At 52.9% G+C, this 13,504-nt stretch overlaps 1 protein-coding gene across 1 annotated transcript in view; it reads right to left on the bottom strand.

Annotated features, from left to right (window-relative positions):
- Positions 1-5,179: 5,179 nt before the first annotated feature.
- Positions 5,180-13,504, bottom strand: part of TTLL11 (tubulin tyrosine ligase like 11) — a 274,582-nt gene continuing 266,257 nt past the window's right edge. Inside the window, exon 9 of the mRNA XM_026457100.1 lies at positions 5,180-12,228. Within this exon, the coding sequence (XP_026312885.1) occupies positions 11,936-12,228 (293 nt within the window). The 3' untranslated portion in view covers positions 5,180-11,935. The remainder of the gene's footprint in view (positions 12,229-13,504) is intronic.

The following is a 13,504-nucleotide window of genomic DNA, read 5'->3' as shown; positions in this document are numbered from 1 at the left end:
GAAGGAAGGAAGGAAGGAAGGAAGGAAAATTCAATCTGTGATGAGAGGCTGCCATGTTTTTTAATTATCAACAGGTGAAAGTTGGCATTCTCACAATACACTGTGTTGGGGAGGGCGGGAAGTACAGAGCACTGGCTCCTCTCATACATCTGGTGGGGCCTAAAGGTGGTCCAACTTATTTGGAGGACAATATAGCAGCAATATTGATTGCAGCTTAAAATGCATGTACCCTTTAACCCAGTGATTCCAGTTGTAGGACACATCGTACGTGCACATAAATGCATGTATCAGAAGAGTCTTGCAACACTTTTTTTGTAATAACAGAAAACTAGAAACGATGGGGACCATTTAAGTAAACTATAATATTATCCATAACTAGAGTGCATCGTATAATGGCATGCCATGACACCATTATAAAATGGAGACCCCAACCAGGCGCGGTGGCTTACACCTGTAATCCCAGTACTTTGGGAGGCCGGGGCAGGAGGATCACTTGAGCCCAGGAGTTCGAGAACAGCCTGGGCAATATGGTGAGACCCCGTCTCAATATTTAAAAAATAAAAAGAATATGGAAAGAGAGCGAACATTTTCTGGCTGGCCCTGAAGCAGAGAGCTCTTTGCCCTGCACTGAAGGCCCCTCTCTTAATGAGACTTTTGTCCCCTCCCCACCTATCAGGCACTAAGCCGAATGCAGCCTGTGAGTACAGAGAAAAAGCTAATAAGAGTGGCCTTTCTGGACTGAGCTGAAGCCTGGCGCTGCCCTGGCAGCCTCTCTCCTGACCATGGGGTCGGGAGTCCAGGCTTTGGGGTGGCCCCTCTGGATGTCATTTGCTCACAAGTCAGTGGCCACAAGTGGTTGAAGCCAAGGGACTTTCTGACCTGCAGTCATGTGGCCAGCTGCTTCTTTCTCCAGTCTGTGGGGCTCTGCACCTGCCCTGGGCTCAGAGCTTTTATGGTGGCCATGTGACCTGGGCAGGGTGGCCTTCTGCGGCCTCGGGCAAGATGCCTAACTTCTCCAAACCTGTTTCCTCAGCTGTATAAGGGGGGCAATTCCACCTGCCTTGCCGTGGTGGTTGGGGTGACGCTGGCACCTGGGACAAAGTTGGTCCTCAGCACATGGTCACCTTTTTCTCCACCAGCCTCCCCTCGCTCACTGCCTGGTCCATTTACCCCAGAGAAGGAGGCTGTCTCAGTGATCTCAATGTTGCTCCCTATGTCCCTTCTGCTGTTACCTTGCTGCCAAGCACAACAGCTCTCAAAGGTTGGATCCTCTTGGGCAACCCTAAGTCCTGCCTGCTGTGTGAACCTCACTGAGTTAGGACGTTTCTTCCAGGACTTTGAGTTCAAAGGCTTTGCAGACAGGTTGCTATTCGAGGTCTCTCCCAGAGCCTCCACTTCCACATGTGTCCGGAGCCCATCCCCTCTGCAGAGCTGCCTGCTGCTGTAAGAGGGCCTTCAACACCACCGCACAGCACAGCTGTTTGGAGAGCGGGCTCTGTGAGGCCAAAATCCAAAACCCGCCTGGGCACGGACAACCTGCACCACCTCGGGCACGCCACTGCACGTCAGCTTTGAACCTCAGCTTCCTCTACTGTAAAGCAAGGCGATAACAGGAGTAACCACCCGAGCCTGTTTCTCAGATTAAATGAACTAACGCCATAATGTGCCCTGCATGGGTCTCGGCCTTGTGTGTGTGAGACCCTAGCCATGAATTGAGAATGTGCTTTATGTGTCCCCACCCCCACTGTCTATGTTAATTGTGACACAACTTCCAGCAGCTACAGGAGAAGCCCGATGTCACAGGGTTCACTGCCTGTGAATCCTTAGCTTTGCGCAAGGACTGCCCTCCTCAGCAGGGAGCCAGGGGAGCCTGGCTCATCGATGCAGGGTAACTGGAGAGGGCTTGGCTAGAGCCCCCTCTCTAGGCCAGATGGCCCCTGGAGCGTGGTCTCGGTGCTCTGCTCCGGCCTGGGAAGGGTCGGCACTCTTTCCAGGACCTCCAGCCCCTACCTCCTCAGGGGAAAATGTCAGCGGGCTTTGGACTCAGTTTTCCAGGTGATGGGGAAACTCCCCGTGGAGCTTGGAGCTGAGCGGTACCCAGGCCACAGAGCCTAGGATTGGCTTTCTTGGTGGGAAGGCACAAGATTCCCGTAGCTCCCCTGTGGCTCTGGAGTCAGGAGATCCACGTGACCTCCATCTGCTCCAACTCAACCGAAAGAAGGCGATGGGGGCGGGGGCGCTGTGTGCGGCCCGGAGAGAACCATGGTCATTTCCTTGGCGCAGCCATTTTTTGTGAAGATTTAAGGGGAGAAAAACGTTATTCTATTGAAACAAATAGGAATTGTGGCAAAAACAACACTATGTGTTCACCAAATCCCATTTTATTTTTGCTTGGGTGCCCAGGAAGGGCACAAGTCCCACTGTCCCAGCACTTCCATCCGGGCCGCGGGACTGCGTTCTGGTCAAGGGCTTGTGGGAGGAGATGGAGTCAGCCCCTCCCTGAACAGCATCCCCTGAGGACCCCTCCTGCCCTCTCATCTTGCCAGAAGCAACTGGGAGGCGTGGTTGAGGAGAAAGAGACCAGCGCCTCTCTGTGGAGAGCCATCCTGAGAGCCGGCAGACCCACACGAACCTTTGATTTCGCACGAAGTAAACCTCCGCTGTGTTAAGCCACGGAGCTCCGTGGGTTTGTTATCTTTTCAGGGTAGTCTAACCTAGCCTGGCTAATATGCGGATGTCATATACAGCAGAATGCAATATTTACAGGACTTTTAAAGCTAAAACAAGTGGCTTCAAATAAATGGCTGCTTGTAGCTGGCCTCTCTGGGACATGCCCTCAGGTTTCTGACCTGTCAATGTCTCGGGTCAGTCTCCTCCCAGCACAGCTGGCGTCGGATCCAGCGACCCACTGATGCCACCCCTCCTCCTCTGCCGCTGGCTCTGGAAATAGCTCAAAGCAGGTTTATTTAAGTGGTGGGTGAGGAGCCATGACGGGAAATTCTTCAGTGGATCCTGTCATCCATCCACCCTGGGCATCTGATGATTAGCGCCCAGTGACAGGTGAGCCCAGGGCTGGCCGCAGAGGCTTCCAACAACCGTTCTACCAGGGGCGAGAGAGGCCAGGCGATGGACTAGATGTCTGTGTCCCTCCTAAATTCATGTGATGAAATCCTAGCTCCGTTTAGGGAAGTGGGGCCTTGGGAAGTGACTAGGTCATGAGGGTGGAGCCCTTGTGAACAGGAATAGTGCCCTGGGAAGAGACCCTAGAGATCTCTGTCACTCTCTTCCTACCATGTAAGGACACAACCGGTCTGCAAACCTGGAAGAGAACACTCGCCAGGACCCAACCATGCAGGGACTGTGATCTTGGACTCGCAGGCTCCAGAACTAGGATAAATAAAATTTCTGTTGTTTATCCGCCGCCCGGTCTACGGTACTTCATTATAGCAGCACAAATGGATTAAGACACCAAGCCAATCTCCAGCGGGGGGGTCCCAGCTCCTCCCTGGGCCCAGTGTGAGCCAGTCCAGCACCTGAGCACCCGTGCCAGTATTACACACACATCCTCCAGGGCAGGGCCTGGGGTCCCAGCTGGGCTCAGGTGACCTTGGATGAGTTACTCCTCCTGGGCCCCCAGCTTAGTGAAAACCTGGAATTTACCCCACAAGTAAAAAATTAGAAGGGATGATGGCATTTTAAGCTTTTTTTCTTACATGCAACCCCAATATATTATAAAACAGCTAGCTGAGCTGCTCTAAGATTCCATGGGATCTAGCTTGAAAACCCCTGGGCCAGAGGCTCTCTGGGTTCCCTTCTGTAGGTATTTGGCGAGGTGATGGGCTGAGGGTGGTGTTGGCTTCCACCCCATCCCCCTGATCACACAGGGCAAAACCAGTTCCTTCACTGAAGAGGCCTTAACTCATGTCCTAACTTGCTGGGTATTGGGGGCAAGACCCCTCCCCCCTCTGGGCTTCCCTTGCCTCATGCGTAATATTGAAAGGCAGGCTTCAGCAGCTGCAGATACACCCTTATTGTAAAGCCCATCAAGTCAGAATGGGAAAGCTGCAGTTGTCTGGGTTAAAGGCAGAGGTGGGGCCTGAGCCCTGAGGGGATCCTGTGGGGCAGGCAGCAGTGTGAAAGGGCTCCTTGTGGCCTCCACAGTCCCCACGCCATCCTCCAAAGACATGCCTGGCCCAAGCCAGCCCTAAGCTCTCACACTGCCCTAGCTGCCTCCCCTCCAGGCTGCAGGGCCATGGGCAGGCAAACCCGGGTTTCTCCAGCAGAGAATGGCATGACAGCTCTGCCACACTGCAGAGCCATGACCTGTGACACAGGAGCCTAGGACCGAGGTGCTGGTACATCTGAGGAATGAGCAGAATCTGAATGGGTCATTAAAAGGTGAACTGGGATCCAGAGGACTACAGGGGTTACCCGTGGGAACAGGGCCTACCTAAGTGGCCTTCCTGGGCGTGGGGGGTGGGGTGGGCATGTGACACGAATATTTCTCTGATGCCAATGGGTGAGGGGATTTCCAGGGAGCTGGGGTGTCACTTTGTTTTTAACTCAAGGCCATCTGCTTTCCACTTGCCAAATATTCTGAAATATTCAGAGCAGATATATGATGCGCCCCAAGGGTAGAAGGGGAGGAGGGGTGATAGGAGGATGCGGGGCCTCCATTCCAGGGACAGAGCTGCCAGCTGGACCAGCAGCCCCAGGAATCACCTCTTTGGTGCAGGGTGAATGGTTTAGTTCTCTAGGGAGGCACCTGCCTCTAGCTTTCCCCGTGAGGGTGAAACATGCAATGCTCACTGGTCTAGCCCGAGTTGAGCACTGTGGCTCCCCTTGCACACGGGAAGCTGCAAGGGGCTATCCTCTCTCCCAGGGCAGCCAGAGTCTCTGACCAAACTCTAGGGACAGATCCCTCCCTCCCTATGGGAGACTGTCCCCAGCAGATCAAGGGTTGAAAGATTTTCCAAACCCCTCCCTCTGCCTCCCCCAGGATCTCACAGTTTCCTTGAGGCAATATTTAGCTTCCTAGGCAAATATTAAGCATTAAGGGAGAAAAAAATTTAAAAGGTGTCCTTTTCTTACAACTGACCCCAAGTGAACAAGCATTGTCTACCCTGGTGGATTTGCTGTCAAAAATTATCGTGCAGAACAAACTGTCAATACTTTGCAGTCGTTTATACAATGAGCCTGTGTTTAGCAACACTCAGCTTCGTTTTATTATTGCGTTTTACGAAGTTGCCAAGACAACTGAGGCCACGTAACAGAACCTTGACTTTATGCGCCATGAAAATTTAATAAAGAATTTTTAAAGGCTTTTAAGAGGCAGGAGCTGCAGTCTCTTAAAGGCAGAGCTCAGCACAGAGCAGGCAGGGCTGGAGCATATGAGGTCTTTCACCAGACCTCCAGGAGCCTCCGCTGTCAGGGGCGTGGAGGTGGGCAGACGTATTTCCTGGCATCCGTCTTGTTTCCGCACATCGAGACCCTTCCTTTTCTCGACAGACACGTATTAAGACACTTCCCAGGTGCCAAGTCCCACACCCGGCTCTTTACATACATTACGACGTGATCCCCACTATCTAGGCAAGGAGCAGGGATCAGAGAGGTAAAGTCACTGGCCCATGGTCATTTAGGGAGCATGCGACAGACAGAACAAAGTTCATATGAAGGTCTGACTGCAAAGCCCTCGCTTTCCAGAACAGTTCACGACCTCCTCTGGGATTGTTGGTCCTCACTTTCCCCATTCTGATGCAAAAGATTCTGAAGCGAAAATATCCCTGCGGTCTGTGAGAGGCCTCGGGGAGAAGACAGTGTTCTGTGGCCCAAGACTGGGTCCTGGTTGGAATCTTAGCAAACACCTTCATGTTGGAGGAAATGTTTCCTGTGAGCCTCTTGGTAAGCACAAGACACTACTGCAGGGCTGCAAAGAGCCCTTTCCACTCCGCTCTCTAAATAACACTCGGAAACCAATCACCAGAAATGAGAAAAACATTGTAATTTTGCCATTTTCTACCAAAGCTTATAGGTACTCAGTGTGTGTGTGTGTGTGTGTGTGTGTGTGTGTGTGTGTGTAAGCATTATGCTATGTGGTTTTCCCAGTTATATAAAAATCAAGACATTACGTCTTGTAGACATTGGGCTACTAGAGATAAAGGTAATTGAAGATGTAGCCTATTCTGCTGAGCTCCTTCATCTCCGGGAACAGAAAAAAATTTAGACTTATTTTGTGAGGGAGAAATTCATATGCCATATGGGAAAATTTCTCTCACATTCATCAAACCAAATGGGAGACTGGCAAAAATATCCATCAAGGCGAGGTGGATTTCAGGTTAATACACACGGTGGTGAATGATCCCTCTGTGTGAGGAGGATGGTGCTCTCGGCCACGGGGAATGCCAGCTCCCTACCGGGAGAGCCATCATTTCTGAGCTTTCAGGGAAGATACTCCTGTGCTGGCCTTTGCAAGCCCAATTCTCAATTATAGGGCCAAGGAGTAGAGGACATTAGTCAAGAAATGGGAAAAAATTAAGCTATTCTGGAGGGACACTCTTGCCAATCACAAGGCACATTCCGGGTGTCAGAGGAGCAGCAGGAATCATTTCTCAGCCTACGAATGTCTTTAAACATGTGGGAATGAAGGGGAGGTGGGACGGGGAGGGCAGGAGGAGCTGACCGGTGTGGTTTTGTCTGTCTTGATGGATAACATTATTCAAGAAAGAGTTTTACCTTCATCCCTTCACTTTGTAGGAAGCCAGTAGCCAGGCTGAAGATAACGCTACGTTTGGGCAGCGCCTTGGTTTTACAAAACACTTTCACAGTGATGATATTTTCTGTGATCTCGTCTTATGCACCCAAAGATCAAGTGAGACAGGACTGGCCACTCTCACTAAGTGGCTGGGAGACCTGGAGCCCTTGGGGTGTACCCACAGAGCCTTCCTGGGGTGCTCGGCAGGAAGAGAACAGATCAGAGAGCCTTAAGCTAAGTCCCCAGAACTGAGTGGAGCAAACACCCAGCCTCTGTGGGACGTGGGTTTCCACACCGGCAAAATTGGATGTTTTGGGGAGTGTTGAGGCACCGTGCAGAACCGAGGAGGTGCCGAGGAAGGAGTGTGGGATCTGGAGCCAGCTGGGGGCCTCAGGCAGATCCTGGCTCTGCACTTCACCAGCACGAGACCTCGAGACCTCGAGACCTCGAGACCTCGAGACCTCGGTCAGTCACTAAGCCTTCTGGAAGCCAGTTCCCCGCCCCTGGGAAAACAGAGTGCCCAGTGATCTTCATTCTTCGTGGGGTTGAATGGATCTAGAAGTGCTTTGTAAACTGGGAAGGATTGAGCATGTGCTGATAAAAACACGTAGGAAAGGGCCTGGGGTCTAGAAAGGCATGGAACACCATTTCAAGTGTCTGTGCCCCTATCCTCCCACTCCATCCGCCTGACTACCTACATGCAAGTCAGGAAGACCTGCTGGGAACTCAACAACCCCACACCAACTCAGGGCAATGCAGAGTTGAAAGGAGGCTGGCTAGCCGGCTGGAGGGGTGTTAGTGAGGACCGTCCAGCCTGGCATCCTGTCTCTGAGATTGAATGAGAGGGGGTGCCCATGGGTACACAGCCCAGGCCTGGCCACAAAGGCCGTGGAGAGACACCTAGAGTCAGATGGACACAGGGCAGCTGCCGTGTCCCAGGGAGCCAACAAGGCAGCCGGGGATGTAGAGATGTTCAGCAGATCAGCTTGGCAAGGTTTAGAAGTCTGTGCTTCTTAAAGGCACCCGCAGGCGAAGCGGAGAACAAGCGTGATAACACTGTCTCCTCTCCTGGGGTCTGCTAAACGTTCCTATTCACAGCAAGCACCTGCTGGCCCCTGCTCTGTGCCAACATGGACCCAGCACATGCCTGACCCTCAGGAACTCACAGCTGGGTGGGAACCAATGCTGTGGTCCCACAGTGCACGCGCCAATACAGGAACTTTCCAGTTCTTGGAAGTAGAAGGAAGAACCCACTCACTCTGTTTGGGGGATTGCAGCGGGGACACTGGAACTGAACGGAAAGTCTGTTTGCCACTGGGCAGAGGAAGGCCATCCCAAGCAGAGGGGCCAGCAAGACAAGGGTGGTGGGAAATAGCACATCCTCCTCCTGTCTCATGACAACAGATACAAACAGTCCTGGGAGCAGGGGTCGGACAGGGGCTCAGGGAGGCTGCAGCGGTGCGGGTGACAGGTGTGGGCCTTAGGATGGAAAGAAAGGAAGGGTGCCAATGAGGGCTGCTTTCAATAGGTGACTGGACATCAGCTCTGTGGCTCTCCAAGTTCCTTCCAGATTGATGGGGATGGAGGGTAGGGTGGAGGGGTAAGAGGCAGGGAGGCAGTGGAAGCCCAGGCGAGAGACCATGTCTGAGTTCGGGGGAGTGGACAGAAGCCGGGAGGAGAAGTAAGAGGAATCCAAGTGGTTCGTTTCAGGGATGGATGCTCCTCTCTCCTGGAGGCCCTGCCTCTGCCCATGGGGAGGGGTCTGTTGGGACCAGCACTTGCTAACAGCTGCACTGAATCCAGCGGGTTTTTATAAGCACCTATTGCAGACTCCATTTTGGCCAGGCTGTGAGGACAAAGCTCCTGCCCCTAACAACAGAAACGCTGAGCCTGTGCCCCTAGGGGGTTGGAAGGAAGGGAGCAGGTAGGGTCAGCATGGCAGGAGCAAGGAGGCTGCCCAGGGGCACACCCAAAGAAATGGTGGGTGAGCCCCGTTCTGTGGCTCTGCCCTGTTCACTTGATGCTTCCCTCCCCAGATTGGTCCCACTAACTTGTCATACTTGGATGTGAACCCCCAAACTGAGCACAGGCTGAACCTGATCTTCTTACCCGTTCATTCCAAGCCCCCAGAGTGCCCAGCTCTTACAGGAACTCAGCCAGTGGACTAGGGAGAGGATCCGTGTGGCTGGACTGTGTGCATTGAGGGTGGGGAGAGACAGACATCAGTAGGAGGGGGATGGGGCAGGAGAGGGGTAGGGAGAAGACGCTGGAGATGGATCCTGAGGGCCCTTCCAGGGACAGAACTTATCCTGCAGCAAAGCACAGGGGTGCCCAGCTATGTGCCTCTGGGCCGGCCGGACTGCCGGCTCTGCTTCCTGTCCTCTCGGAGGAAGAAACCATCTGCTTTTGCTATTGCTTCAATTACATCCAATAAAACGAGTGGTCGATTACCAAAGGGGTAAACACAGTGGGGCTTCTTATTAGGAACGGAGGAGGCAGGGTGAGTCAGCTATCACTCATTCTGATAATGGAGCAGCCTCTGGTTGAACTGAAAAGGGGCAATCTGTCACGACTGGCCTCTCATAAAACCACAGCCTCGTTTCCCTAACAATCACCGGGGGGCTCCGTGCCCTGTGGGTGGGTGGGGCTATCAGGGCCTTGTCTGCAGAGGAGGGGGCTGTTCCCGGGATAAAGGGGCCATGGTGGGCGGAGCAGCCCGCCTCCAGATGATGGAAGGGGTGGGAGAAGCCCTCACCAGGAGAGCTGATGTTTTCATATCACCCCAGACAACGTGGCTGGAATTCAACCTCTTGATTTTATTTTTCAAAATATTCAACGTGCTTGGTTGGTTTTAGACCTGAACATTGCACTCCAATTTGGCAAGCGAGTACTTTCTGAAGACCAATTTCAAGAAATGGTGTCACACGAGAGCTTTGTTAAGACTTTTGGTGGCTCCCAGCTGATGACAAGTGTGCCCAGACGTGCTTACCCTGGTCTTTCTCTGGGAAATCCATTTGTTCTGCCAAAAGGGACTGGGAGAGCTGCATGGGGGCTTCAAACATTGTTTCTCACACTGGACCATTTAGGAGCCCTGATTGCCTTGTCCCATGCCACCAGACGGTGACGGACCCCAGGCAGCCCCGAGCAGAGAACAGCTGCGGGGTCTCCACTTGGAGCTGAGTTCATGCTCACCCAGGGACAAGGAGCCGAAGACAGACACACCTGGACCAAGTCCTGACTGCGTGGCCTCCTGGGCCTTCCTTTCCTCATCTGAAAGGGGAGCAGCGTTACGGACCTGCCCTAGTACCTGGGGAACTAAGACGATGACACCTCCACAGCACCCCACGTAGAGGACACTCGACACACTTCAGGAGGCACATCCTGCCTGTGCTACCTTCCCACTTGTCCTGCCTTCTGCTAGGGAAAATAAAGTCATTGCACAAGTCTGCTGCCACTGAACACCCCCGAGTGGGCTCTGCAGGGCTCAGTTCCACGGCCCCTCTCGGCTGGGGAAGGGCAGTCGCCTTTGGGCTCTGCTAGCAGCAGAGAAGGGGCGCTGCACGGAAGCCACACCGCGGGGGAAACAGGTTTTCCTCCTTGAGAGATTGAGCTCCTGGCAAGAAGGAGCGCCAGGCAAGGATGAACAGAGCAGCCCCTGCTCTGAAATCGCTTGCCAACAATTGGAGACATCTTGGATTAACAACCTTGTCTTTGGGTTTAAAAATATTCTGGGGAAGGCGGATTCAAGTAACTTGTTTCCACAGATGCTTTTGAGTACCTGTTATGAACCAGGTCAACTGCTCTTATCGGTTTGGACAGGATGTTGGAAGGAAGGAGGAGAAAGTCTCAGGAGTTTGTTTGGGATGCACCTCTGCCTCCCAGGCCCCTCTCCCTTGCCATGCACTACCAGCATTTTCTGAGTCCTACTGTGCACCACACCAGGCACAGTACTAGTGCCTCAAAGACTTTTCTCCACCTCACTTGGAGCATGATGATTGGCTCTTCTCAGGGCCTCTCAGCATCCTTTAAAGGGATCCCCCAGGAAAGGGCCACATTAACCTCAAATCCAACCACACTCTGGAGAGCGTGGCTTTGCCAAGTCCTGTCTGCCTGTCTTCAATGGGCCCTGGATCTTGACATGCCCAAGGCTGTTTCCAAAATGCCACGTTCCGCTGCCTCTGAGGCGTTTCCTCTGAGAGGGGGGCTACCTGGGGATACAGATGGAGATAAGGAAAGGGTCCCATGCAAGAGAAAGCACGAGCTCCCCTGTCCCTGGCACCAGCTCTGACATATTAGTGTATGTCCTCTTGCTCCGGTTCTTATCCATGTCTGATTTCCTTCCCTCACCCAGGGCTCCCAGCACAGTGCTGGGCATGCAGGGACCCCTGGCAGTGCTTGTTGTGGACACACTGGCCACGTGACCAGCACCCCACCTATGCAGGGGTCCACTCAGACCATCTGGTCAGTGAGGCTAAAGATGGGATTCCTGCTTTGGGGTCACAGTCAAACAAAATCAAACAAAATGACCTCCAAGGCTCCTGCCAGCTCTGAGGCTCCAGGAGTCTTAGTTACTTCTTAATTAATTATTTCTTAATTAATAACAAACCAAACATTGCAGCAACAGGCAAAGCTAACGAACTAAATGAGGTTAATCTGTTCACTACACCCATGTAGCACATGCCTGGGATGGGAGATTTGCAGACGCCTACTTGATATTTCCACTTCCTTCTCTCAGAATGGGAGGCAGGAAATAAACACGATGTTCTCGGGCTTTTCCCGGTGGCCACGCGGAGGCCCCGGCAGCAGATCCCAACACTCGGCTTCCTCTCCACAGCTCCGGGCCTTGGGACCGACTGTGTCCTGTGCCCCAAACACAACAGATTTGCCCCAGTTGGTGCTTCCTGTGAGCCCAGAATAGAAGGTGCCATCTGTCACGTTTTAGATGTCACATGTCCACTGATGACTCGAAAACAGGGTGTATCATCAGGAGGTGCGAGGAGGAAGGCAGGTGAGAACCAGCCAGCCTGGTGAAGCACAGCTCAGACACACACAGAGACAGTTCGTGGGGACCTCAGCCGGGCCCCTCGGCAGCCTGCCTGCCATTCCTCTGCAGGCAGAATGCCTGGGGCTCTCCAGCCCTGAAAGCCACTCTGGTCTTCCGTCTTCAGGAGGACAGAGTGGCCCTCAGGACAGGGTATGTTGGGGAAGGGAGAGCTTATTGGCGCAGCTGGTGCGGGGTGGGGGGTTGTTCCCTGCTGGCTGGGCCAATGGGGAGGGCTCCTGGGGAGTGCCACGGTGCGGGGGCCGGCCCCCCGACGGGACGCCCCGGCCACACACCAGGCGCTTTTCATCCAGCAGGGACAGGTGGTACTCGCAAAGGTCGATCAGCGAGGCCACCTGCTCATGAAGTGGCAGCATCTTGAACTTCCTCTGAGCCAGGACAAAGAAAGCTTCTACGAAGGCCTGCAGACACATCCCTGTGAACAAAGAGACTGGATGAGGGGGTGCACACAGCTGCCCTGCGCTGCCCTGGGAAGGCCCATCTCCAGCCACAAGGGTGTCAGCAAGAGCTAGGCCTGCTCCCCACCACCGTCTCCATTCCAGAAACTCCTAACAGGGCTAACTCACAGAGTGCCCACCAGGCCCGCCGTGCCCACCAGGCACTAGCTGGGCATTTTACAGCCATGTGCAGACCCAATCCCTCACACAGCCCTGTGAAGTAAGTTCGATTAACCCTATTTTACAGATGAGGAAGTTGAGTCTCAGAGACATGGAGAGACCTGGGGAAAGTTATATAGGATTTAAACCTAGCTCAAAGCCTTGTAAAATGTCCACAATGAAATGCCCCCATTAAAACCCAGCTCCTGGCCGGGCACAGTGGCTCACGCCTATAATCCCAGCACTTTGGGAGGCCAAGGTGCATGGATCACTTGAGGTCAGGAGTTTGAGACCAGCCTGGTCAATATGGAGAAACCCCATCTCTACTAAAAGTACAAAATTTAACCGGGCATGGTGGCACATGCCTGTAATCCCAGCTACTCAGGAGGCTAAGACAGGAGAATCATTTGAACCTGGGAGGCAGAGGTTGCAGTGAGCTGAGATCGTGCCACTGTACTCCAGCCTGGGTGACAGAGCGAGACTCCATCTCAGAAAACAAAAATAAAAAAACCCTAGCTTCTTAACTTTTATAATAAGGGAACAAGGTTATGGAGATATGAAGATAAACCCGGTTTGACAGCAAAATTCTATCTGATAATAGAGATGCTGGTTACATGGGTGTGTGCATGGGTGTGTGCATTTGTCAGAATGCACTCAAATTGTGCCTTAAGGCTCATGCATTTTGCTGTCTGCAAATTTTACCCCCAAAAGTGAAATAAACCCAACTATCATTTCTCTGGCCCAAATTGTATTCTGGAAAGAATAAATAGTCATCCCTACAACACCCCTGGAATGCTCTACCCTGGCTTTGTCTTTATAAGCATCTACTTATCTTTGAGACCTGAGCTCAGAATCACTCATTCAGTAAAACCTTCCCTGATCTCCAGTTTAGACCTGGCCCCTGGTACAGGATTCCTGCACTTCTCTTTGCAGCACCGGCTGCGGCTTGCTCTGTGTCTGTCTGTGTGGTCTCCATCCTCCTCTCTGGACTGTGCGCTTCCTGTGCTGCCCAGAGGTGCTCAATGTAGATGAGTGAGTGAGTGGATGAATGGGTGCACTGACACTAGGTGCTTTACCGACACTGCCACTAATTCT

This window comes from Piliocolobus tephrosceles, chromosome 14 (assembly GCF_002776525.5).
Source record: "Piliocolobus tephrosceles isolate RC106 chromosome 14, ASM277652v3, whole genome shotgun sequence".
NCBI classification, from domain to species: Eukaryota; Metazoa; Chordata; class Mammalia; order Primates; family Cercopithecidae; genus Piliocolobus; species Piliocolobus tephrosceles.
Note: the sequence above shows the minus strand (reverse complement) of the source record. Positions and strands in the feature narration are given on the sequence as shown.